General features: G+C 39.6%; 2 protein-coding genes across 2 annotated transcripts; both read left to right on the top strand.

Annotated features, from left to right (window-relative positions):
• The first annotated feature begins 1,370 nt into the window (after nucleotides 1-1,370).
• LOC140945156 (uncharacterized) lies at nucleotides 1,371-10,565 on the top strand. The gene is made up of 7 exons (XM_073394217.1): nucleotides 1,371-1,601; nucleotides 3,722-4,013; nucleotides 4,936-5,240; nucleotides 5,893-6,207; nucleotides 6,565-6,921; nucleotides 7,350-7,505; nucleotides 9,096-10,565. The coding sequence occupies exons 1-7, from the start codon at nucleotides 1,565-1,567 to the stop codon at nucleotides 9,596-9,598; spliced, it is 1,965 nt and encodes a 654-aa protein (XP_073250318.1). The 5' UTR covers nucleotides 1,371-1,564; the 3' UTR covers nucleotides 9,599-10,565.
• Nucleotides 10,566-13,527: 2,962 nt separating this feature from the next.
• On the top strand, nucleotides 13,528-26,209 carry LOC140946284 (organic cation transporter protein-like). Its single transcript, XM_073395374.1, has 8 exons — nucleotides 13,528-13,925; nucleotides 15,790-16,217; nucleotides 16,989-17,195; nucleotides 20,258-20,392; nucleotides 21,400-21,494; nucleotides 22,161-22,269; nucleotides 24,509-24,717; nucleotides 25,432-26,209. The coding sequence occupies exons 1-8, from the start codon at nucleotides 13,596-13,598 to the stop codon at nucleotides 25,482-25,484; spliced, it is 1,566 nt and encodes a 521-aa protein (XP_073251475.1). The 5' UTR covers nucleotides 13,528-13,595; the 3' UTR covers nucleotides 25,485-26,209.
• The last annotated feature ends 842 nt before the right edge of the window (nucleotides 26,210-27,051 follow it).

Here is a 27,051-nt window from a genome sequence, read left to right on the forward strand (position 1 = left end):
CCTTTCCTGATCTATAGCCCTATCAAAAATACGACACAAGCCGCCTTTTGGCGCAAGCTCTTCCCATAAGCCTATTAACCGTGGATGACTTGGTCTTTCACGATTTTGTCTCCGTTTTCAAACATTCAGTTTGCTTGTATATAAGACTGCATAATTAGCCCGGTTATATTTCATCTGCATGGCATACTCTTTCCACCTCCCCCTCTCCCTGCCACGCCTGTCTGAGGTTTTTTTTAATTTTTTTTCCTAGAGGATAAAACATCAGCAACTAACATTTTCAGTAGCTCTTTGTTTATCCCTCCTGCGCATTTTGAAACAAGTTTAGAGATGGTTAGTTACTATGGTCACGAGATATGACGTCATAACTAGCAGGTGGTCAAGCGATTTTTGTGTGAAAATGCATGTTTTTTCAAATTCTTTCAAAAGCTTGTGGATGAAGTGATGCAAAGTGCTTATTTATGTGTTATTTTACATGTCACACACAAAAACTACCATTTATCGCGGTCTTAATCTGATTTCTTGTTCTTGGTAAAGTCGAAGATGGCGGCCAAGGTGGCGACCATTGCTGTTGACGTCACAGGGCTCCAGCAGCGCCACCACCCATAAATATACCTCACTGAGAAAGATCAAAGGCTTTCCACTGAAGGCAAAAGTGTTTCGAAATACTGAAACATATCAAAAAACTCTGCGGAGAGGTTTCATCAGCACTCACCCCCCTTGTATTACGGTGGGGGTATAAATTTGTGTGCACGTCTGACGTTAAATAAGTATAGGTTGAGCATGATCCTGGGGTCAAACCTTTCACTTGCAGTTAATATTAATTTATAAAGAAATTAACATTTTCTTGAATCTTGGACCAAATTTCCACTAGATAACAGTCAAGCGCCAAAAGCTCTAAAATTTCACCGTTAACCTTCAAAACTGGAAAAAAAAAACCGTCAAAAGTCAAATCTCCTTGCTTTTAGACCCTCTTTTTAAGGGAAAGAATTAATTAATACCCCTCTTCTAGTTATTCCTGTTTCCTTAACATACATTTCCTATTTCCTCTTAGATAAGCATAATCTGCGGAAGTCCAAAGTCACTCGTTGAAAGGGAAGTCGTGAATAAAATAAATGTTTTATAAGTTCATGTTGAATTTACCTGATTCAACTGTTTTATTCCTTTTTTAAGAATTATTTAAAGCTCTTACTTTTCTATCAATTCTTTATTTTTGACAACAGAACCGAACGTTACATTTACACCTTTCTAAACTTGGCAGCGATTATGATATTTTATGTTTTGCTCTTCCTTTAATCCATATTAATATGCAAATGAAACGAGATACCAATATTAAGTCATTAAAAAACAGGAACTGCTATAGGACCGTCTTTTCTATAACAGCAATCTCCTTGCAATATGAATTCCTGTCGCCACTGAACAGAAGAGATGTATGACGGATTCCCTGTACTGACGGCAATGTAGTTTTCAATCACCGATTTTACAAAATTTTCTACCCATGGAAAAGAAACCATCTATGTCTAGAATTTATTTATTCCTACGCGAAGTATATTTGTAACTACAAAAGATGTCTCGTATTGGAAGTCTATGGACGATTTTTGCGGGTAAGTCTTCTTGTATTAGTTAATATTTTGTGTTTAAAAAGGGGTAAAAAGAGGGTAGATTGATTCGAAAACTTATTTCATCACAACTCACTTTTTTGCCGTCTTCAGTTAAAGGAAAAGTTGTTAAATTAGCATATTCGTGTTTATTTTTTAGTCGACACTATGGAAGTTATAAGCGTGCTAAAGGAAAAGATAATCTTCACTACGGTAAACCTCGCTCGCGCGGGTATATATTACTTGGAGTATTTTTCTTTTACAGTAGAAACTAAGATGATGTTCTAAAACGTTTACGATGGGAATATTTCACGCGAGGTTTATAAAACGATCGACCATTTTGGAAGTCAGTGATCGTCATGCTTCACAGGTTATGATACATAAAACTGAAAGACGGAGCGTTCGGTGAAAACTTTCGTATAACAATAATTGCAAATGCCACACCACACATTAATCTCGATTATAAAATTTTGCTCGCCGGCATTTACAATCCAAGTTCGAGTTTGAGAGGGCTTCGCAAATGTTTGAGAAATTTCTGCTGTAATTGACACCAGTCTTTCGAAACGCGAGCAGTTATAGGCATGCTAAAGGAAAAGGTAACCTTCACCACAATAAACGTCGATCGCGCGGGTATATATTACTTGGAGTATTTTTCCTTTACAGTAGAAACTAAGATAATGTTGTTAAACGTTTACGATGGAAATATTTCACGCGAGGTTAAAACGATCGACTATTTTGGAAGTCAGTGATCGTCATGTTACACAGGTTATGATACATGAAAACTGAAAGACGGAGCGTTCGGTGAAAACTTTCGTATAACAATAATTGTAAATGCCACACCACACATTAATCTCGATTATAAAATTTTGCTCGCCGGCATTGGCAATCCAAGTTCGAGTTTGTGAGACTTCGCAAATGTTTGAGAAATTTCTGCTGTAATTGACACTAGTCTTTCGAAACGCGAGCAGTTATAAGCATGCTAAAGGAAAAGATAACCTTCACTACAATAAACCTCGATCGCGCGGGTATATATTACTTTGAGTATTTTCCCTTTACAGTAGAAACTAAGATGATGTTGTAAAATGTTTGCGATGGGAATATTTCACGCGAGGTTAAAACGATCGACTATTCTGGAAGTCAGTGATCCTCATGTTACACAGGTTATGATACATCAAAACTGAAAGATGGAGATTTCAGTGAAACTTTCGTATAACAATAATTGTAAATGCCACACCACTCATAAATCTTGATTACAAAATTCTGTTCGCTGGCATTAGCAATCCAAGTTCCAGTTTGTGAGAGCTTCGCAAATGTTTGAGAAATTTCTGCTGTAATTGACACCAGTCTTTCGAAACGCGAGCAGTTAGTTTATTAGAGGACAGTTCTGTATGGATTTAAATACGTACAAAATCCTTGTGCTAATTTTCCATTTGTGTTAAATAAAGATAGCACTAAAAGTTTGGGTTTTTTTGCATGTCCTTAATATAGAATAAGGGAAGGAAAAATATACTTGAAATTTACTAAACTGATGTGTTACTATGGCATGCACCTGCGTGCTTCTCAATTAATAGTGCTGTCAAAATGCGACAGTGATTAATGCGCAGTTTTAGCTAGTCAGTCAGGTGATTGCATTTTAATTTCCCTAAAAAGTTTTACGTTCTAGAATTTTCTGCTTAAGGGTGTGTTTTCATTGTCGTATAATTTTATGCGCGTACACGCGTTAAATGTAAATTTTACTGGCGAAAATAAGATAGAGGCGAGGTAATGTATGACATACATTGCCTCTATCTGATTTTCGCTAGCAAAATTTAAATGCGTGCGCAAGTGAAAATTACTCTACAGTGGTAATCCATCTTAAGGGGGATATTTTTTGTTGATCTTGCCCCCTAGAGTCAAGCGTTTAGCGACTAAAATATGTCACTTCCCAGCCAATTTTTTTCAGCAGCTTAACTTACAAAGAAACAGAAACTCAAGCTCGCTGAGTAGCCTACTGTAGGTTCAAGGGAATATTTTCCCCTTCACTACTCTCCGCATATTGGGATGTAATGTTAGTACAGAGACACGCCGATTCGAACTTGGTCTATTTAAAGATGTAAATAGTAATCCTAACTTCTGCTTCATTTCAGTTTTCGCAAAGATTTGTTTGTCAGAATACAACTTTGGTTGCGTCATCACTCCAATAAGGACGAACGTCATCAATGAAGCTCTCAACTGCTCCTTTAGTGGTCTCACTGTTGAAGCTGTAAACTGGACGAGAAATGGACGACATATAAAAGAAGATTTTAACAAAACTTGGTCAGCAGTGTCTGTTAACAGCAGTTCCCACGACCAGGTTATCGGAACGTTCATGTGTACCGCAAAGCGAGGTCATAACTTGTATTCATGCTCGGCAAGTAAGTTGAAATTTGAAGATAAATTGCATTAATCTTCATTCAAAATATTCCGCAGTTTCTGGATGATAAGCTCAAATCTCCCGGCTATTTCTTTATAACCAGCCTCCCTTCTAGATCTTTTGCAAAGTTGGAAGGTGTACAGTCAATATACAATCGAGGCGTTGAGTTATTGCCAATAATAGGAAGTTCCTCCAGGCAGCGGCGCGCAGCGCAGCGCGCCAGCGAAAGATCAATCTAGGTTTCTGGGAAACTGCCCTAAGCCAACATTTCGGCCCTAAGTAAGAAGTACTAAGTGATAATGTTGACATAGGGGAGGGGTGGGTGGTCAGTTTCCCTAGAAACCTAAATTGACCCAAAAAGAATTTCTAGAAAGAAATGCACAAATACGCAATTCATATTACTCGGTGGATGTCGAGTGATACTTTTTGAGGAGTATGATCTGCAATGATAAAGTATAGGAGGAAGTAAGGTTTTTAAGAACTTAGAAATATTTGGAATTGAATTCGGCTTTCATATGATATGGGCCGAGATGAACTTCTATTAATTCAAAGAAGGACTAGCTAAATTTCTGCCTAAAACTGAACGGAGGAAAAAGATATTGCTTGTTGGAATATATCTACTACTTTTTGATAAGCATCTACAAAAGAAATGTTTTCAAACTGAAACCGTGTCGAGAAAGTCTATAGTTTTCAAGGAAGTCAGCTCCACGAAGATAAGCTTGATAAAGACTCAAAAATATTTCGAATGGCAGGCTGTTATGCATTATCATCAATAATAATATTGTTAAACCACACCGAGGTTCATAGAACTGCGCAGTTCTTCCCTTCAGTTCTTCCCCGTCGGCTTCTTTTTTTCTTCCTATTCTTTCCAGACATTAAATCCCGCTTCAAAGGATGCACCACATGGGCTTTATTTTATTTCATTTGATAAATTTATTATTATTTTTAAGGTAAACCGACCTTAAAGGCCTTGCCTTCCGTTAAAATAGTGGAAAAAGGACTTTCCAAAAAGGTGGTTTGTGAAGCAAGTGGATGGCCCGCACCTCGTCTTTCCTGGTGGAAAAATGGAGTAGAGATTCATCATGGTTATTACCATAACTCATACGCCATCTATTCCTCCAGTAGAGGGCCAAATGTTAACACGCTAAGTATGGGGTTAATTATAGCTTCAAATCACCATCATGGGACCTACACATGTCGCGCCCACAACCTGTTTGGTACCTCCACACAAGATATCAACATCATGATAAAACGTAAGTAAAGATTTGCCGTTCATAATTATTTTGTTAGGAACGTGGAACGAAAAAGTTTTCTTAAGAAGAAGAGAGAATGAATGAACCTTGTGTTGGACCGTTGAGCAGAAATTAATGCCATTCTCTCAGCGTAACGTAACAGACGAGTACAGCTCCTTATGCTGAACTAGGGAGGAGGGTTGTTGATGTCCAGAGACTAGCTTCTTAAATTATGACTGTTTTTAAAAGGGCCATGTTATAAGTATTCCTTTTTTTTAAAAAAAACTAAAATGTGTGCCTTCATATCAGTTGCATTACAAACATAATGGCCCAGTTTTGCTATTTAAGACTATATTTAGACAGGGAAACTGTTTCGTGTCGTCTTTTGCAACAGATGGCAAGGATCAGCAATGGACTAAAACATGGCCGAAAAGTTAGCCCAACTTTGTTCAAATTTTAATGCTATGCCTGTAAAAAAAAGCAACAATTACAAATATCAAGGTTAACACTGCTCTCTGATTAAATGGATCTAAGTAATGACATCAGCACGGAATTAACATAGAACAGCAATAGCCTCGTGACATAGTCCAATCCCTTTAAGACGAGAAGGAAAAGGGGGAGAGCTGGCGTTGTAAAGATACACGATTTTCTTATCTGATTAATTTCTTGTTAGTGATAACAGAAGAAATCTTCCTACCCAATGATATGGACCAGTTTGCTGCTGTAGCATTGGAAGGCAAGAACACCACATTAGAATGCACTTGCAAACCGAATAAATGTAATGAGGACAGTGCTTATGTTTACTGGAAATTCAAAAATCATTACGTTAATCAATCAGCAAGGACCATGGTATCTAAGAGAGGTCTGGACAAGATTCTGCTGACCATACTCAACCTTTCGAAGGCTGACGAGGGGAAATACTTGTGTGGAATAAACACCACTCAGGGATTTGCAGAAAAGCAATCAAAGCTGGATGTCTTAAAAAAAGGTAGGATATTTTTCTTTATATTACAAAAAAATGAAATAAAATAATGATTTTATCTAAAAACGATTTTTTCAAAAACGTCTTTTGCACTTAGATGTAGGGTCTTTACCTTGTTAGTTCCTAAAAAAGTTTTGCTTAGTTGGTCTTCATAAATTATGTAAAACGTTTCTTTAATCTGGGCAAAAGCTCACGATTCTAGTGATATTTTTGGATAAAGTCAATGTGCGGTACCAAATAGCTAATTTACGTATATATGATCATACAACGACTTTCGGTTTTAATTTTCTGATAAATGGTATGACTAACAAGTAAATCAATCACGGTTAGATCTCACTCACAAAAGTTTAAATCTCTTCGCAGGTTCTTTCCCTTCCGTTCAGCCAAAGAACGTTTCTGTAAAGCTTCATACTTCTGCGACACTATCGTGCACAGTCATCTATCCTAATGCCCTTACGAATACATCACCATTTATTTACTGGAAAGTCAACCACACATTAATTACAGACAGTTCTAAGGATTACAGAATGAGAGATGACATACCGCGCAATCATCCCAGTTTGCCTAACACAAAAAGAAAACTCCTCAGGCTTGATTTCTTTAACGTCAGCATGCAGGATTTGGGTTGTTATTATTCCTGTGGCGTGAAATTCAATAAAGATGTTTTGGTCGAGGCAACAAAAATCTGCCTGCTCTTCCCGGCCAAGGAAGAAGCATCAGGTATTTTACATCTTTTTAGATACAGTATTGAGTAGTCGTTGCCTAGTTTAGCTTGCTTTATGTTAAAATACAAGGCTCGAAATCATTTTGAAATCACGATCGAGGTCGTTGAAACGTGAGAACATTAAATTGTCAGTTTTTACGTGTTTTTGCATCTTCTGGTAGTACTGTAAGTATTTCTTTGGTAAAGTATATTTAACTTATTTTAGCAGCAGTAGGAAGATTTTTTGGTATTAATTTTGAAATCTATAAAAACATTGGAATCAAACGAACGAAACCTAGAGACAATGGTTCCGTTATTATCATCATCATCATTTTATGTAAAATATCTACTACGACAACTTCACTAGAATAGTCTTTGTCTTTCGATGACCAAAAACAACAACTTCTGTCTTTTCCTTTTTTCTTTTAAACATGTATTTTTACAGAACCTGGTGAAGTTCCGCAGGAGCATGGATCCAAGAGCTCTCCATTGGTGGCCATTTCCTCCATTACGGCAGGTGGTATAATAATGGGCTTTGTCATAGCGTTCGTTGCTTATAGGCTATGCCGCAGCAAGAGAAATAGCGGAGAACCTTTTTTCGGTAAGGGTGTTCACAACTTCACTATGTTCTATACTCTTAGTAACCATAGAAATGACGCCAAAATGTTCAACACTAAAGTGCATTCAGGAGTCGAAGCTCGGTGGTTTCACTGCAAAGTTTGAATATTATACATTATCACGTCTTTTCTATGATAGAGAAGGCATAGAAAATAGAAATTGTTGTCGACTTGTACAATAGAATGAAATTGACACTTTTTGATGCCTAACTTCTTTCAAGTTTCTCTAGAGGGAAAAGTGACATTGAATTATTATTTTTTTTCCGAAGATCCCCCAGGGACATAAGACATTTTTCATTGTCGACGTGCGCTCAGGGTACTAATATTAGAGGCCTTAAGACCGAGATTTGATCATTCTACTGCAAACGACAAACTACAGTTTGCGGTTAACGGTTTCACGTTACCTGTCTGCCCATATCTGGGACTTAAGATTTGCTGACGATAGGTCGCGGCTGACATGTTTGCTTCCATTTATCCACTTTCTTACTCCTATTATAGCCGAAAAATTGCCTTTTGAAATCGATTTCGAAAACCAATAAACAAAAGAGTTCTAGAAAGTTGTATTTCTTCTCAAACGTGGGATTGTGGTGTTGTAACGTAAAAAAAACCTTGCGGTAAATTACTTACCTCTGGAGCGTGGTCTAGCCGTACAGACGTGAACCTCAAACCCCAAACCTGACGGCAAGGCCCTGGTCACGTGACGTCTTGACGTTCGCGGGAAATGCCGAAAAAACCTCAGTTTTAAAGACTCTATTTCCAGTTTCTTCTAAAATCTCCAGTTCAGTGTCAAGTGGGGGGGGGGGGGGGGGGGGGGGGTGGATGGAACCTTTACCCGGAGTTTTTGATATGTTGCAGTATTTTAAAACCATTTTACCTTTGGTGGAAAGCCTGGTGTGGTGGCCCTGCTGGAGGCCTGTGACGTCACCAACAATGGTCGCCATCTTGAATTTTACCAAGAATTAGGAATCAGGTCAAAACCGCGAGAGATGTTTTTTTGTGCTTTACATGAAAAATAACACATAAATAAGCCCTTTGCATGATTTCAGCCACAAGATTTACTATTATTGTTAAAAGAAGTTGAAAAACATGTCTTTTCACCCAAAATTGGCTTGACCACCTGCTACTTATGACGTCATACCTCGTAACCATAGCAACTGACAATCACTCAACTTGCCTCAAAATGTGCGCGATGAATGAACGGGATGAATGAACAGCTACTGAAAACGTCAGGTACTGATGTTTTATCCTCTAAGAAAAAAACTCAGAAAAACCTTATGGGGGGTGGCAAAATGCTTTCCACCAAAGGTAAAATCGTTTCAAAATACTGCAACTCATCAAAAACTCCTGGGAGGGGTTCCAGTCAACCCCGCCCCCCCCCCCCCCCCCACCCCACCTTATACCACAGTGGGGGTATGAATAGGGTGGCGGTATAGCGTTTCCGGTTCCTAAAACTAAGCATGTAACTTTTATGTATTTGACTGAATTAAAAGAATTGTAAACCGTTTTGCAATTGCTCCCTTTAACTTATTGCCCATTTTCACTGATATGACTATCATTAATTTGCCTTTTAACAGAAACTAAAGACAACGGTCGCAAGTTTCGATATGACGTGTTTGTGACTTTCAGCAGCCACGACTTGAATTGGGTTAAGAAAGAGTTGATTCCGCTGGTGGAAAAACACAAACTCAACTACTGCATACACCACAGAGACTTTGAGGTTGGCAAGCCTGTGGTAGACAACATGGCGGAAAGCGTGTACACCAGTCGGAAAGTGCTAGCTGTTATGTCACACAATTATCTTTCAAGCAAGTTTTGCCGCGGTGAACTGGAGATGGCACTGTACAGAAGTACAGAGATGGGTGACTCGTCTGTGATCGTGATGAGGATTGATGGCGTTGATCGCAGTAAACTTCCAAAAGCGCTTCGTAACAGAACCTTCCTGGACTACAATGACTTTGCCGAGAGGAAAAACTGGGAAGAAAGGCTGATAAAGCATCTCAAGCCACCACCTATAGACAAATCTCTGGATAAAAACTCCACTAAAACGTACTCAAAGTTGAAAGCCACTGAAGTGTGAAACGACTAAGATACAGTGCCTGGAGCTAGCCTGCATGTTCCAGGCGTTAAGATGGTGGGGAGCGGGCGAAAAATTAGGTCGTATCCCCCGTTTTTTTCCCCTCGTGTTTCCTTTTGCGCTCGCCGCGTACGATTTAACTTGCTCCCCACTATGTAAACGCTCGGAACAGGCTAGCCTGGAGCGAGCAACTCCCATACTAGTCCTATTTCACGGCGTTGCTAAGGACCTTGATATTTTTAGAAACATTTTAGAGATTAGAGAACTTTTTCGCGCAAAAAAAGGAAGCTCCGCTCTGTCTATGACCACATTCGGCAGGTGCTGTACCACGGTCATACGGTACCTGAGCATAACGCATTCAATCATCTAAAAGAATATAATATATGAAAAAATTAAAACTAAACGTCGTTAATTAAAAGGTAATTTTCAGTTCTCTAAGGTCTCTAGGTTCTGCTAACTGGTTTTTGGTACTAATTAAAAGATATCCTAAATTCAGACTCAAAACGTTCTAGAATAAAATGGTCGGTGAAAACGCCTTGACACTAGTACATGGAAGTTGCTCGCTCAAAGGTTATGGGCTCCTGACATTTATGAGTACTATTTAACACGGATTTTCTCTCAGTAACAGGAGGAAAAGCTATCGATAGATTCGCTGTAGATATTAGAACATGCAGATACAAAAGCAATGTGGTCAAGGCTCAAACTGATCCACTAGTAAGACGCTTATATGCCAGAATCATTATAATAATCGGAACTGGGAGAATGGTACAATACATTTGAAAGTTTATATTGAATTTCCATAGCTACAAAGGCTTTACAAAATCGTAAACTTTATTGATGCCTCAAAAATTTTTTATCCCTTTTTGCTAATGTGATGTTAATCAATCAATCAATCAATTTTTTGCACCTTAATCAATTTGCCTTGAATCAACAGAAACTAATAAATCTTTGCAACAGCCTACAAAATAGATATGATTTCTTGTTTCTGATGTTTGGTACCTACGACCTAAGGACTTAAATAATAATTTTTTGTTTCTTTGGTCAAAGCTTATAGGCGTAGATTCCAAATATGTGGCAGATTGTCCAGTCAGTCTTCCGTGTGACAAGAAGAACCTAAACCTCGTCACGAGTCTCTTTCAGGCAATCCCAGTCATGGCTCAAAACACGCTACAAAGTAAAATATATTCAGTAATTGACACTTGCTTCTATTCAGCTGTGTATATTCGGCTTAGTTAGCCTACAAAGCAGGCGTATTTTGCAGCGCGATTCACGTTCTTTTTTTGGGAATACTGCTTTCCTGCCATCTTGGACGTTAACACCACCATGTTAGCTGGAGTGAATTAAAAACTGACTATAAGCCTAAGGAGAGGCTGGTCTTCTATTGGCTTTTTAAGGTGGCGGCCGCGATCAATGTACCTCTGAGTTTCGGTTAAGAAAACGCCAAAGGCTTATTACTTTTCGTGTCGACACATGAGCTATCCCACGGTATACAGTGAATACCAAGCCTCAGTGCTAGCCAGTAGTATTGTCAAGGCGCACCATGCAGATAGACCATCCGTATGTTATTATTATTATTATTATTATTATTATTATTATTATTATTATTATTATTATTATTATTATTATCAGTGTTCAGTTCTTAAGACTGTTTTTCTTCTCCAAGAGCCTGGGGCACTTGAGGGTTTCTTTGTCATTATTGTCACTTGATGGATAGGACCTTCCGTAGCATTTGCGCCGTTCCCAGTAATGTTGTCTTTTGAATATCCGGTAGAGGTCGATGTTTCCTGGAATTTCTCTGACGAGTTTCTCTGAACCTTTCTTAATCACCCCCAACGCACCTACAGCCACTTGAACTCCTTGGTCCCTCTGTGCGCATGGGGGACCTTGGATTTACCGATCCTGTAGTGACCTCATCCTCAATCAAAGTTACTAATCCGCTCGTGAGACGAATTGTTTAGCAAGCGCACCAGCCTCCAGATGCCTTAAAAATTCGAACACTGCAACTGAGCACACGAAAACATAAAGAGACTGTCTAGGTGAGAGGCTGGAGCAGGTGAAGAACTCCCTGCCGACAAAAGCTCAGCGAGCTGTTGAGTTAGCTACAGAGAATGAAGGGATCATCAAATTGGCTGACCGTGATTCCCCTAAAAGAGCTGGATTACAATCTGAAAAAGAAGGAGTTTAGAGAGGAAATGAAGCTACGTACGACAGGGAAATACCAATTTGTTCAATTTAGCGTGGATCAAGCAATGGTGTGTCACCGCGGTGGGTTCGTTATCCAGCGCCATAACGAACTGCGCGACTTGGAAGTAGATGCTAGATGATGGTCTGTAATGATGTGGAGCTGTAGACCCGGTCCTTCAGGAGGTCACTGCGTGGGGAGACATTAAATCATGGCGCCAGCAAAGCCCCTGATGCCCGTTTGGATATCCATGCTCGACGGTTTTGGGAGAGACAGATCTGCATTATTCGATGTTCGGGTGTGTCACCCCAATGCATACTTACAGAGACTTGACTCCTAAGCTGATCTACGAGAAGCATGAGAACGATAAGAAGACTGAGAAGAGGCAGAAAGGGTAATGGAGATCGAACAGGGAACTTTCAATCCCCTAGTTTTCACGACCACAGGCGGAATGGCGATGAGTAAGTTAAGTACCACAACAGACTTGTAGAGCTGATCGCAAATAAGAAGGGAGAACGTTACTCAAGCGCAATTTCCTGGATAAGAGCTAAACTGTCTTTCGCCATCGTACGCTCTGTGATACTTTTTTCAGGTCGACTGCCGGTCAAGATTGTCGAAAGAGGAAAAAGGAAAGCGGAAAGCGGAAACCGGAAAGAGGAAGCTGAAAAAGTTTTAAGTGACACAAAACATGGTTTCGTTTTCTGAGCCCAGCGTACACCAAAAGCTAAACGTGAGATCTATAAAGTGTTTCTGGATCGCTTGACTTTTCTTAATCGACATATGATAGTTTAGATGAGATGGATTTTTTCGATTTTTCAAATTTATTGAGAACATAGGACTGCCGGTCATTTAGTGTTTTAAAAACCTTGACCGGCAGTCGACCTAAAAAAAGTTTTAAGTGTCACAAAACATGATTTCTTATAAAGCATTTTAGGATCGCTTGACTTTTCTTGATCGACAAATGATAGTTTGGATTGGTTGGGATTCTTAGATAAGTCCAATTTATTAAAATACCGGACTGCCGGTCATTTAGCATTTTGAAAACCTTGACCGGTTACCGGCCATATAGCCACACACGGTCACACATACACACACACAAAACGCAAAACAAAACAAAACAAATTAGCCTCTCCATATAAAGCTTTATAAACATTCCTCCGAATACCTCATATGAAAAAAATGCATCGTCCTGAATCTTGGCGAAAGTCTTTGTATACCGTAAAATTCCGAAAATAAGCCCCCAAACCGGTAACGCAAAAAACCCTCCGTTAAATCGCCCCTCCAAATGTAAGCCCCGCCCCCCCCCCCCCCCCCCCCAGGGGCTTGTACCCGGAAAATTGTCCTCAAATACAAAGTAAAACAAAGCAAAACCAGTAAATTTACTTCCAACTATAAGGAAAGTCCAATCGAGTTTGAAACGCAAATTTCCGTCCATAGATAAGCCCCTCCGAATATAAGCCCCTCAAAAAAGGCCTTTGAAAAATATAAGCCCCAGGGCTTATTTTCGGAATTTTATCTTTTAAACGGTCTGATTATTATTTTCCATAGCGTGACAGTGAAAGGTAGCAATAATTAATTTTCTTCCTCTTTTCCCTTTTTTGTTTTGTTTTCTTTCCCTTTAATGTATACTCTTTCTTTTTGCTGGCTGGTTTATGTGCACCGGATGGATTTATATTGTCTGGTGTGTAAATAGATTACTAAAAAAATAAACATAGGCGTACGTAATCTAACACTAGGATATTTCAAAGGGGTGCAGAGCTGGTGAAGTATTTGCCGACTGTCATACCTGGTGCAGTAAGGAAAAGTGAGGAAAACAACATGGCATTAGACGTAGACTCGATTTTAAGACGCATTGGCCAGTTTGGCCCGTTTCAGATTAGAATTTTAGCCATGTTTTTGTTCGTATTTTTTCCCATCACTTTCCAAACACTTATAATGGTGTTTGTCGCATACGAGCCTCCATGGATGTGCGCCCAGCAGAGCGAATCGTGCGTCGAATTTAACCGTTCGTCTGGTCGGAGCGCAGTTTACAGTACAGCCACCAAACCAAGTGAGCTATACGAAAGGAGATGTACTTTGGAAAGAAGTGATTGGAAGTTTGCAAACTACAATCTATATGATGGGCCACATAACACCATTGTTGATGAGGTAAAACAATAACTTGACGGCTTGCAGCACAGTACAGTATAATACCGGTTTCTCAAACCCTCGGACTTTAGGCCAAAACCAACCTCCATTCACCAGTCAAACATTGTGATTATTTTTTCCTTGGATTTTTAAAACCTTCCGATAGTTCAAACTTATTATTTGCTTCTCCCAGGCGGCCAAAAAAACCGGATTCCACTGCAGTTTGTTTCGAATGTAGTTTACCCCGGATTTAAAGTGGGCGCGGGTTTGGGTTAGTTTTATGTCAGATAAGGAGAAATTCGTCTCACAACCGATTTAGGCAATTCGCATCCTGAATTGGAGAACAGTACATATATATATATATTTTTTTTTGCACTGTCGTCAGCTGCATGCATTTAGTGTGCTTATAATCTGCGTGGCTTAATCGACATATAGTTTAGATTAGTTCGATTTTTTCGATTTGTCAAAGTTACTGAGAATATACCGGTTACCGGCCATATAGCCACAGCGTATAAGATAATGCACGAATTTAATATATATTTTTTCGTTTTGTATTTTTATATTTTTTTGTTTTGTATTTTTTTCAGAAGTTTTCTGAGTTTTTTTGTACAACACTGTACACTAAAACGTTTTCAGGATGAACCTTCATCCTGTCCCTCTTTTATCCTTAAAAGATTTTCAAAGACTGTGAGAAAAGCCCGGCATAGAAGCGGACATCTTAGCTCAACCGATAGTTTCAAGTGTAATATTAGCTGAGGTCAAACTTTAGGTCACACGCGCACAATCGACTTAAATAGTTGAAAGAACTATGGTTTATTGTGTATCCAACTTCACCTTCGCGTAGAAAACCTAGTAATCAAAAATTTTCAATGCTTTTTCCTTCCCGTGATCGGTAACTCCAATAATAAGACTTAATGGTTTTAAATCAATAAAAGGGCCATGAAAGCTTAGTGCTGTTTGATTTGACATATTCAAGGCTTCAGATAAAGTAATCAAATCGTTTTTCACAACCACAACACGCAGAGACCCTTTAGCTCGGGTTGATCCGAGGTTATTTCATAGAACCCTATAAAGATTCAGAAGATATAGAGGTGACCTTTTCTTTTTGTTCACCCTCCTGTGATGAAACCTCTGTACTCGATGGCAGAAAAAAATTGCACTTTCGTGATGAACAGAGTTTTTGGATCAAAACATTGTCACAGATCCGTGAGGTGCCACCGATAAACACTTAAAGTCCAATCTCCCGGCATTTAATTCTTAGCTTTAGATTTAGCTTAGATTGTCAGGAGCTCGGGCTCCTGAGGCTGTTGATCGAAAAGGATGAATAATTTAGTTTTTGACGATTGCTGTGAGGGAGAAGAAAAAAAGAAGAAGAAAAAATATCACCACCAACAACAAGAAATACGTATTCGGTGCCATTAGAGCCAATCGGCTAAAGAACCATGAGCTTTCGTGATGAATCCAAAATGTTGTCAAATGGGCAAGATGTCATAGTATACTTTGCATACTTGACCTCAAATCTCTCCTAGGGGTGGCTTAGACTATAAATAAATAAATAAATTTAAGGATGGATAACTTAGTTTTTGATGGACGCGGGGATAGCCTCCTTGGCTGCCACTCGAGCCGGGGGGGGGGGGGGGTTTGGGTGAGTCCGACCCGGCCCTAGCGGCTGCGAACGGCGGGTGTTGACAAAAAAAAACAAAACAAAACAAAACAAAACAAAACAAACAAGCAAACAACCCCAACAAAAAGCTAGAAAAAAACGATAAAGAACACATGGTGGAAATCAAATAACGCGATAAAAGTCTTTCCATTATAAGTTGTTATTTATAGATTCATCTACTTAATTACCTCTTTATCTGCTCGTTGTGGTTATTTTTTTTAGTTCGATTTAGTCTGCAGTCGTGGCTTTCTCGGCTGGTTAGCAAACGCCATGCTATTTTTCGGCTGGGCAGTTGGAGCAATCGTACTTGGTTTGGTGGCAGATAAATTTGGACGAAAGAGCGTTCTTTTCCCATCCGTCTTCGTAGTTCTTGTTGTTACATTTGCGATGTCATTTGCAAAAGCCTTCTGGATAGTGGCTGTTTGCCGTGCTGTTATCGGGTTTTTTGAGGCAGGCTGCTTTTTATCAATGTTTGTACTGGCGACTGAACTCGTTGGTCCCGAGAAACGTGCACTAGCAGGAACCCTGGTTTGGTTTTATTTTACGGCAGCCTTAATGGTTTTGGGACTCACAGCCTACTTTGTACGCGACTGGCGCACACTATTGATCCTTTCCTCGGCTCCATGGATTTTCATTCTTGTCTTTTGGAAGTAAGCGAAAATATATACATCGCCCCATGTAAGGAGACGTTGAGGAATCCGGATTCTAGGTATTGGATCCCGGATTCCTTACATGTGGAACTTAAGACTGAGTTTGTAATTGTTTACGGGATTCTGGACTCCTTAAGCCGGATTATGGATTCCAAAGCCTAGGATTTCGGATTACATAAGCAAAATTGTGCCGGATTTCTGTTTACCTTACATGGGGCGGAAATGCAGTAAACAATTACGGTCAGATTTTGCCACTCAAATCCTTACGTCATAGTTGCCGTTTGGAAAAGGAAGTTTGAGCACAACCTTATCCACAGTCCCCTACCGGTACACGGTTGTTTTTAGCATTGAACTTTGATAGCTCTCGATTTAGGAAAAAAATGAAAGTCAATCAAGATCGAAGTTCTGAAAAAAGGCCTTGACGTTCGTCACTTTCAGTTTAGCAGCCCTGCAGTCAAACCCGTTCAGCACATTTTTCACATAGTTCTTAGATTGCTGGTTTTCAATGTCATGCCATCAAAAGAAAAAAAAAATGGCCCATAAGTTCAGAATCTGGAATATGAAGGAGGTAAAGTTCCTTGCCAGAGCTTAGGCCAGTACAGTGCGAGGGGGAAATGATGATTTACCCAAAAAATCATTTACCCAAAAAAAAAAAAAAAAAAAAAACCTTACACTGAGCGTTATAGATAATATATTTGATATGAATTAAAATTAATCAATGTATTTATCGAAAATTAAAAGTTGATATATGAAATGCATTTTTCATGAAAGGTTTGTTCCAGAATCGGTTAGATGGCTTCTCGTGAAAGGACAGAGAGATAAAGCCCAAGCCATTTTGCAGAATGTAGCAAAAATGAACAAAAAGGAAATGCCAAGTGAAGATATTCTTGTTCCCGTAACCACGGCAAATAAAGGAGTTTTAGAACTCTTCAAAACATGGTATCTGGCAAAACTGTCTTTAATTCAGATATATGTTTGGTAAGTGTTGTGATATACGTATACTAAATAATTGCTTTTGAAGTGCCTAGATTCATGTAATTAATAAACTTTTCTCTTCTTCAGTACTGCGACCGAATTCAACAAAACAAAACAAAAACAATCAAAATTAAAAACCAAAACGAAACAAAATTAATTTCTGAGAAAAATAATGATAACCGCTTACTCCCAGCACACCACCGCTTACTGTTGACCCTGACGAGTTGAATGCCTTCTTCGCGGCTACTTCGGAGCTAGTCACTAGCGCTACTGCCAAACCAGCTGAAGCTCTTCTCAAGTTGATTGACGCTTTTCCCGAAGACAGCGACACTTCCTTCCAACTACGACCGACCACCTGTTTAGAGGTTTTACGGGAGATAAAGAAGTTGCGATCAGATTGCTCTTGCGGGCCAGACAATGTCCCGGATAAACTTGTCAAAATATTGGCTGGTCAAATTGCGACGCCATTAACGCACGTCTTGAACACCTGTATCTAGAAGTTGATTTTTCCCGTGGCATGGAAGAAAGCACGTATTAGTGCTGTCACTAAAACAAGTGAAGTCAAGACCAACAACGAAGTTAGGCCCATTTCAATACTTCCTGTGTTTTCAAAGCTCTACGAGCACCTTGTACTACGTCAGAAAGCTGATTTTTTAGCACTTCTTCTGGGGGCGTTCTTAAAGACACTCTAAGCGCTTTTAGGAAAGGACACAATACCACCACAGAGCTATTGGCCATGAGGGATGACATCCTTCGGGTTACTATGGCTGTGTTAGCTGACTATTTCAAGGCATTCGACGCTGTCGCCTTCGAAACTTTGCTGAGAAAGCTACGTGGTCTAGGTTTTTCCACGGCCAACTTCAGATTGATTGTTTCCTACCTGACTGACAGAAAACAATTCGTCCAAATAGACGACAAGACCTCTAAGCATATTGACGTGACATTTGGTGTTCCTACCTCATGTTAATGACCTTTCAGTCTACCTGGGTTCTGTCAAGTCATACCAATATGCTGATGACACAACAAACTATCTCCAGAAGAAACCCACTATTTTAAAAGATGGTGAAAAGCGGTTACAGCAGGCTCTCAACGACCTGGCCACCTGGTCAGCTGATTGTAATCTATGCCTAGAAGTGTTGAGTTGTTGTAACTCTCTTTCTTTAATTAGAAGACTTAAGAGGTTTGCTCCGCTTAATGTTAGGAAACAACTAGCCGAAAGTCTCGTACTTTTTAAACTATATTATAACGACATTGTTTATATCACCACCTTCTTGATTACTTTGTTCGCCGCTTACTTCGTGTGTAGATCGAGCCGTCAGCTTTGTTCGTAATCGTTATGCGACCATGTCGGCTGTCCTTGACTTGGGCTGGCTACCCGTAGCCTGTAACATAGAGCTCAACTTGTGCAAAAAGGTATTCAAAGCCCTAAGTAGCGAAGACTGGCCACCGTACCTTTGGCTCTAGGTACGAACAAGCCAGCGGAATTTAACATCCACGGATGAACCGAATCTTATTGTTCCAGAATAGTCAGGCATCTTCCAAGACAGTGCCGCGCAATGTTTCAGCAACCTCCCCAAGACCATCAAAACTTGCACGGAGAGAGCCACCTTTATATGCAAATACCAAGAACATTACGAAGCCCTCAGCAAGTCTAGCGTGTGATCCCCTTTTACGTAAATAGATATATATATATTTTTATATATTTTATTCTATTAGAGATCTACCTTTTTTTCATATTTTGTAGTTAGTGTTAAAAGTGGGTATACTGTAGCATAGAAGAGCCATTTTTTTATGGAATGCTAATAAACTGTTACTATTCCAACCTAGTTCTTCAGTGGTTCACTTCTTATCTGGTTGACCGTCCTCAATGGATAGTGATCTTCCCAGCCTCGTCGTTTATCCTGTGAAGATCCTCAAGGCTCCGTTTTCTCTATATTTCTCCACTGGAAGATGTAATTACGGTTCACGGCTTAAATGCAGTGATGCACGCCGACGATTCTCAGCGTTACATTATTATCAGTCAAAGCAATCGTGCTAAAGCATTAAAGGATCTTACGCCTTGTATCCAAGATATCATGTTCTGGAATGTCTCTAACATGCTTAAATGTAACCCAAACAAGACTGAAATAATTCACTTTTCCTCGCATTTTTCATTTAGTTCGCATAGTTCCTTCTATCAAGATTGGAGATTGTCCAATTTCTTCGAGTAATTAAGTCAAAGACCTTGGCGACACACTTGATCGCCATCTTACTTTTAAAACTCACATCAACAACATTTGTCGCTCCGCCCTACGATCTATTCATCACACCGGAAAAATTAGGAACCTTCTGTCTAGATGTACTAAGGAACATCTTATTCATGCATTTGTTTCTTCAAAACTGGATTACTAGGCAACAGCGTTCTTCACAGCATACCCTCCAATGAGTTACAGAAACCACAACGGTTGCAAAATATAGCCGCAAGGCTAACTGTTAGAGCAAAAACGTCGGCTCACATCACTCCTACCAACTCAAAAATCCTCCATGGCTTCTCACCGACCTGTTTAAATGAGCTGCTATTTAACTACACGCCTCACTCGTTTAGTACGGTCAAGCAGCTTAAACTGCTGTCTATTCCAAAGACTAGAACGGTTACCTATGGCGACAGATCCTTCTCCGTCATTGCATCAAAGCTCTGGAATGATCTACCCCATTACAATCAAACAGTGCTTCACAGTTGACTCTTTTAAATCGAGGTTAAAAACTTCTCTTTTTAACTGTGTTTATTATTAGATTAGGTAAATTAAACGTAAAAAGCATCGAGACTTCCATGCGTTGTAAAATGTGTTTTTAAGCACCTTGTTGTTATTAATTATTATTATTATTATTATTATTTATTATTTAGAGAGAAAGTGCCGCCAATCTGTTTCACATCTGCAAACGGTTAAACCTTCCATTCTTCTGTTGATCTATTTATTACATTCTATTCTTTGATTGTCTGGAAAGCGGAAAGTCCTTAAACATGATCTCCCCACTTTTCTCATACGATAATTTTATCCGTTGTAATATTACTTCTATCCTTACAGGTTTGTAAATGGTATGGTATATTACGGGCTGTCTTTGAGCTCAGGAGAATTTGGTGGAAGCATTTATTTGAACTTTGTTCTTACAAGCTTGGTGGAAATTCCTGGAAATATACTGGTCATCCACAACTGTAACAGGTTATTTAAATTTAGTTGCAGAAATAAATAATAGTTATATTCGAAAGTTAAATCTGTTGTTGACTAACACTTTAACCTTGGCCGTCCGCAAAAGCGAAATCGTTTTAATCTTGATATATCCACAGCTCTTTTATTGAAATTATTACTTTTTTGTTTGTTTTTACCTAAATACAATCTATTTAAGGATTCATGATTCCTGCGAGAATTTTCTTCAAGATTTATGATCCGTATTCCAATCGTAATCAGTGTGTCCATTTCTCATAAACTGATTAAATCAAACGCCCTTTTGAGTAGCGTTGATTTGGGAATCTTTCGACGCTTTTTTTCTCGAGAAAATCTTCTTGTTTCAAGGTTGTACGAAACATCAACGGACGGGAATGAACAATCGCGCTCAGTTAAATTACAGAAAATAACCGAGACTTAGAACCTGGTTTGTAAGAAAATTTGTCAGGTAGGCCCCCCACTATACAAGATCCTGTTTAACCTAAAATTTTAAAATATATACATATTATACAAAAAGTAAGAACCTGTTTAGCCTAAAATTGAAACGGGTTCTTATTTTCTAAAATCTACAATAAAAATAAAAATTCTGTACACTTTGGAGACATCATAAGTGAGTTGTCACACCAACTGTGTGAATGCAATGTAAATGCCAATGTCGAAAATGGTATTTGATATATTACATGTTAAATACAGTATATGAATTATATGAGCTAGAATTTTTACTGTTGACTGTTCAATAATATTGTTTGTATCTCCTACACATCAGCATATGGAAGAGTTTGTAGAATGACGAATATTTGAACCAGAGGACCATACAGAATGAAAAGTATTCTTAGAAAATGTTCTTTTTCTTCAGAAAACTAAGAACTTTTTTAAGAACCCGAATAGCCTAAATTTGTGTTAATGACCATTTATGTAAGAACTCGTTTAGGATAACTTTGGAAAATGCAGGTTGCTATTCGAAGGTTTTTACTGTGCTAAATAATTCCCACTTCTGTGTTTAGATTTGGCCGCAAGAAGACCACAACGGCCTACATGATTGCCGCAGGAATTTCTGTAGTGGCAGTTTCGTTTATTCCCCATGGTACAAATAACACAGGTAAAAAAGCGCAATCAGTCTCATTTCGATAAGAAGCCAAGTGAACGACTATTGGATATTTATACGGTATATCACAGTTAAGAGTGCAATGGTTAAACTGGCCCGCAAGACTCCTTTGTGATATGTTTTTGTGGACTTGGCGGTGTGCAACGTTTAATGGCGTTTTTCGTCAGTTTGATATTTTTGACCAGTAAAAACGTCGTATTAATCTAAATATGCAGTCACAATTTGTGAACAGGTGATACAAAAGATTGGACACCGTCAGGAAGCTTTCAATTGCCCCATGTAAGGGAGAATCCAAGATAGTCTTGAATTCTGTATTGTATGCCATGGATTCGGGATTCCAGGAACTGGATTCCAGTCTTTGTCAGTGTAACTTGGATTTTAGATTCCAATCTCTGGTGGGATTCCGGATTCCTTGAGCTTTATACCGGATTCTAAAGCCCAGGATTCCAGATACCACAAGCAATATTTTCCCCGGATTCTGTATTCCACGCGAAAAATTTTCCTGGATTCTGGAATTCGGATTTTCTTACATGGGGCGATTTCAACATAAGAACCGCTGTTTCTGACTTTGATGTTTGCTGCCTTTCATAACCAGCCACCTTTACTAACTATGGCATGTGGTCCTTACTTATTGCTATTGGAAATATTGGTTTCTTTAAGGTTATATTGCTGGTCGAGTAGCACTTGGTTCCCTGGGTAAAATGTTTATCACTACTTCTTTCGATTCCGTGTATGTTTTTTCTGCTGAACTTTTTCCAACTGTTGTGAGGTGAGTTATATTTGCAAAAGGTAAAATTTTCATGGAAAAAAATAAACGAAGAGTAGTATCAGAATCCGGGACAACGTCATACTTAGAACAACGAAATAATTGAAGGGGACCAAAGAAGACTAATCACCAAAAAGATAGCAGAAAATTTGGCTTTGGAATAAAGGAAGCATACACATCTGTTTGTTTGTTTGCTTGCTTGTTTGTTTTAAAGGGGGGGGGGGGAGGGGGGGGGAGGGGCGTGGAATAGCGATTGTCATTATCATCACAATGGTTATCGTTATCGTTATCGTTATTATTGTCATTGCCATTACCATCGTCATTGCCATCGCCAGATTTGCCTTCGCCATTGCCATTGTCATCGCTATTGTCATTGCTATTGCGTAATTGTCATAGTCATTGCCATTGTCATTGTCATGGCCACCACCATTGCCATTGTCATTGTCATTGCCATTGTTATTGCCATTGTCATTGCTATTGTCATTGCCATTGTCATTGCATTAGCCTGCGTAGCAGGCGTCGAAAGGGGTAGGGGTAGGGGATAGGGGATAGGGAGGAAGGGAAAAAGGGGAGGGGGATTGGGGAGAGGGGGAGGGGACGCCTGCTCTAAGAACCCCCTTTTGTTCATATCTGCGGACGCTGGCGTCCGCAAATTCCTGATTGGCTGAGCCGTAATGAGTAACATATTGAAATGCGCGTTTCACATTTCAACACAGTCGAGATGGCAGCCGTAGACGTGGATGTCGTAGAGAGTGCTTTGAGATATGTGAATTTATCTAGTGGTAGAGAAATTGTTTTAAAACCAGAGCAAGAATCAGCAGTAAGGGCTCTTTTAGCCGACAGAGATGTCCTGGCGGTTTTGCCGACCGGATACGGCAAGAGTTTAATTTACCAAATGTTTGTACCCGCGAAGAACTACGAGCTAAATGGTAATTATAGCAATAAAAGGGGGTGGTAGGAATACACGACTTTTACCTCATGCCAAAAGAGCGCGTAGTTCCTCCCTTGGTAATAGCTTTGACTAAGCTTAACAGTCTTTAAACTGTTTTGTTATTGCCACAGTTTGGGATCAGGCAAGACCATGGTTTCGGTTCTCCACACGAACCTCATCAGTTGCCGGGTTGGCTTTGTGCTTAGTTGCTTTTGCAAGAGCAACTTTAGTTGTACTTTGTTGTGGCGAGAACGGTACAGCCGTTCTGTCTTTGAGCTTTGAACTTGAACATAAAAACCCACGTGGCGGATCGAAATTCTTAAAATAACATTTCTACATTAAATTTCTGGTTGTCCAGAATTGAGAATTTCTCGCTTCAATAAATATTTATGCAACGTGAGTTCCCAGCAAATCAAATAAATTTCTGCGTAACCACAGGGTTCCGCCTTGCGTTCTGATTGGCGAGTGTAGCGGCACTTGATTGACAGTAGGCGTAATCGGATTACTAGAAAATTGGTGGGCGTTATGCAAAAACATAGGCTTTTAGAGCAGGTGCTCCCTTCCCTTTTCCTTTTCTCCCTCCCCCTCCCCCCTCCCCTTTTTGCGCCTGCCACGCAGGCTACCATTGCATTTCCATCGCCATCTTTATCGCAATCGCCATTGCTATTGCCAGTCATTGCTATTGTCACTGCCATTGCCATTGTCATTGCTATTGACATTGCTATCGCCATTGCCATTACCATCGCCATCGCAATCACCATTGTCATCGTCATCGCCATTACCATCGTCATCGTCATCGCTATCGCCATTCCTATTGCCAGTCATTGCTATGGTCATATTGTCACTGCCATTGTCTTTGCTATTGCCATTGCCATCGCTATCCCAGTCACCATCGTAATCGCCACTGCCATCGCCATCGCAATCACCATTGTCATCGTCATCGCCATTACCATCGTGATCGTCATCACTATCGCCATCACCATCGCTATTGTCATTATCGTTACTTAAGAAGAGGCCATCGTCCCCGCTAAGGTAGCTAAGCAAATTCAGGGCTGGCTAGCAGGACCATCAGTATCTTAATAGTGAATACTATTTTTCCAACGACCTTCATCTCTTCAATAGAGTTGGAGGTGCTTTAATCTATGATAAATTGTTTTAGCTTTCAATAAATAAGTACTGTGATTTTAGATGCATGTCTAGCTAATTCTTCTACTTTAAACGTTCAAGCGGGCTCCAGTCCCTACCACCCCCGCCACATCCCACGTGAGATTATTCTTTTTTTTTTTCTTTTTTCTTTATTGATGTGTTTAGAAACAGTGGCATGGGAATGGTATCTGTAGCAAGCCGAATCGGTGCCGCAAGTTCACCGTTTGTCGTTCAGATGACCCGTATTAACTCTGTGCTGCCCTTTGCTGTAATGGGAGCCTTGTCATTCATTGGAGCTATCATGTGTTGGGTTCTTCCAGAAACCCAGGGAAGAAGAACCGCTGAAGTAATGGAAGACAACGAAAAAAACGAAGGTCAGTTAACTTGTGTAGTTTCTGTTTTTCCCTCCATTCTACTTTATTATTTTTGTTTGTTAAAAATCTGTTCTTAATGGATGTGGTTTTGGCGGCTACTTGCACTTGTATTAAAAGAAAAAATAAATAAATAAAGGGTTTTTGTCACCTCATCAGCTTGCAAATTCCGATTATGCAGTTACGCCGTCTCTAGTATTCGGCGCTGGCCTCATATGGATGGCCTCCTTGATTTTTTTTTTTTTTTTTTTTATGCATACGGTCACCTGGTGAAGGAATTGATCCTCTCCCAGTCGATCTCAAGCATAGTAGAGCATGGACTGCTCTTCCCAGATGTGGGATTTCTTCTGAGATATGTTCGCCCAGTCCCTTCTCCAGAATCCTAGCTGCATGTCTCGCCAATGCAGTACTCTCCACAGCCTCTTAATACAATCTCGTAAAACACGCCCGTCTTCGTTTCCGATGCTGGGGAAGGGGGGAGGGGTTGTCTTTCGGATGTTGTAGGCAGCAGGAACTTAGGAGTGTCCCAAGGTTTTGTGTGATACTATGTGATTAAAGGACTCTTCTTATATGGGCCAAGATGTGAAAGCTGAGTAAGCTTTAATATTCCATTTGTAGCCGTTTGGAAGTAGGGTGTTCTATTTTCGGCGATTACGATGCACTTAGATTTCCCTTATATTTTTATATTCTTAGCGTATTACTTTCTTGCTTTTACAGATAAAGAATTTGAAATGGCCGATGGGACAGCCAAAGATAAAGTTTCAGCCTAGAGGGAGCATATGCATAAACGTAATATAACCCTAGAACATAATACATAGTGTAATTTTCTGCACAACTGTGAAATAAGTCTGGTTACAGTGATACATTAATCGTACTTTCAATGATATGTTGCAGTTATTGTGATTATGATTATGATCATAAGCTCGATTTATTCTTGTTTTTTCCCTATTCCATTTGAAACCAATAGCTTACATACGGAGCGGTAATTTTCCCAATCTCCAACTTGGACGACCACGGGAATCACATAGTCTCTACCCTTTAACCTGTTCGGCAGTACTCGAGTGTTAGTCTACTCGGTAAAGCTTACCTGACACCATAAGATTATATTACATAACGATAAATTATCTTACATAAGGAGAAATCCAAAATGGGGCGTTTCTTTAATGACGTTAAGGTACTTCGACTGGACTTTTTAGGGGCTATACCTTACAAGACCGAAAATTGACTACGTTTCCAGTAACGACTGTTGATATGTGTTTGACAAAAATGAACCTTTGTTATGACCAGTGCTAAATTTTTGGGTTTTTCATAGCAACGTAATGACATCGTTACCTTAGTTTTATTTGTAGTCGAATTACTCGGCACAGAGGGGTTTTAATTTCGAAATTGTTAACGGAAGCTTGCCGTTAATTTGAGAGTAGACGAATTCCAAAAGACCAATTAAAAAAGTCGCATTGATTAGTTAATTAATTTGTGGATTAATTCCCCCTCCACCGCAATTTAAGGTTAAAAAAAAAAATAAGAAGAATTCGCACCGCCAGGGAGCTTCAAACATAAACTGCTGTACCGTTGCTTTTATCTTTGATATTTGCCTCCTTTCATAACCAGTCTCTTGTCTTCACTGGAAGCTCTCTTAACGGAGACACTCATAAGCGGACTGTTCTACTAAGGGCCACCTTTACAAAACTTCGTTTGAACTACCACACACACACAAAAATCTACATTCCTGTAAGCAAACATCCCCGTATTAGAGGCCGCGAGTTAGATATTGGCTCCCGTAAGCGGACCCTTGAAATGAAATTTCATCTTCCAATGAACGGCGTTCTTCAAAATGAATTTATCAATGTTAGTTTTGTAGTTGGGAAAGCTCTTGTCAGCCGCCACCTTACCCATACACCTCTCGTGGCTGCATACGGGAACTCCTTTCGTAAGTGGCCAGTTCCAGTCATAGACACCTTTTTTGGCGTCCCGAGCGTGTCCGCTTACGCGAGCTTCCATTGTATTAACTATACGGTTTGGCCACTGTTGTTCTTGTAGGAAACAATTCCCAGTGATAAATATACACTGGAATCTAACAATTTAACAAAAACGAGTTATTTTCAGTTTCACATTTCTTTATTTACCACAAACCGATGTCCTGCGATAAAAATCCGAATTGTCATGTACTCAGCTGTTACTTGACATAATCTGCGTGTCATTCGCTTTAAAACATAAACCGCAATAAATGAATAGTTTTAGAAAAATGTGCTATCCTCTATTCAGCATTCGGAGAGTTTAAATTCAATAATTTTATTGTACGTCCAAATTTTCGCATAAACTAAAGACGCCGTGCGGCAC

Source organism: Porites lutea, chromosome 8 (assembly GCF_958299795.1).
Source record: "Porites lutea chromosome 8, jaPorLute2.1, whole genome shotgun sequence".
NCBI lineage: Eukaryota > Metazoa > Cnidaria > Anthozoa > Scleractinia > Poritidae > Porites > Porites lutea.

Coding starts and splice junctions, on each gene's coding strand:
- LOC140945156 (XM_073394217.1), top strand. CDS start 1,565: ATGTCTCGTATTGGAAGTCTATGGACGATTTTTGCGG. Junction 6,208..6,564: donor GCTGGATGTCTTAAAAAAAG/GTAGGATATTTT, acceptor ATCTCTTCGCAG/GTTCTTTCCCTTCCGTTCAG. Junction 7,506..9,095: donor TAGCGGAGAACCTTTTTTCG/GTAAGGGTGTTC, acceptor GCCTTTTAACAG/AAACTAAAGACAACGGTCGC.
- LOC140946284 (XM_073395374.1), top strand. CDS start 13,596: ATGGCATTAGACGTAGACTCGATTTTAAGACGCATTGGCCAGTTTGGC. Junction 20,393..21,399: donor GTCATCCACAACTGTAACAG/GTTATTTAAATT, acceptor TTCTGTGTTTAG/ATTTGGCCGCAAGAAGACCA. Junction 22,270..24,508: donor CTTTTTCCAACTGTTGTGAG/GTGAGTTATATT, acceptor TGATGTGTTTAG/AAACAGTGGCATGGGAATGG.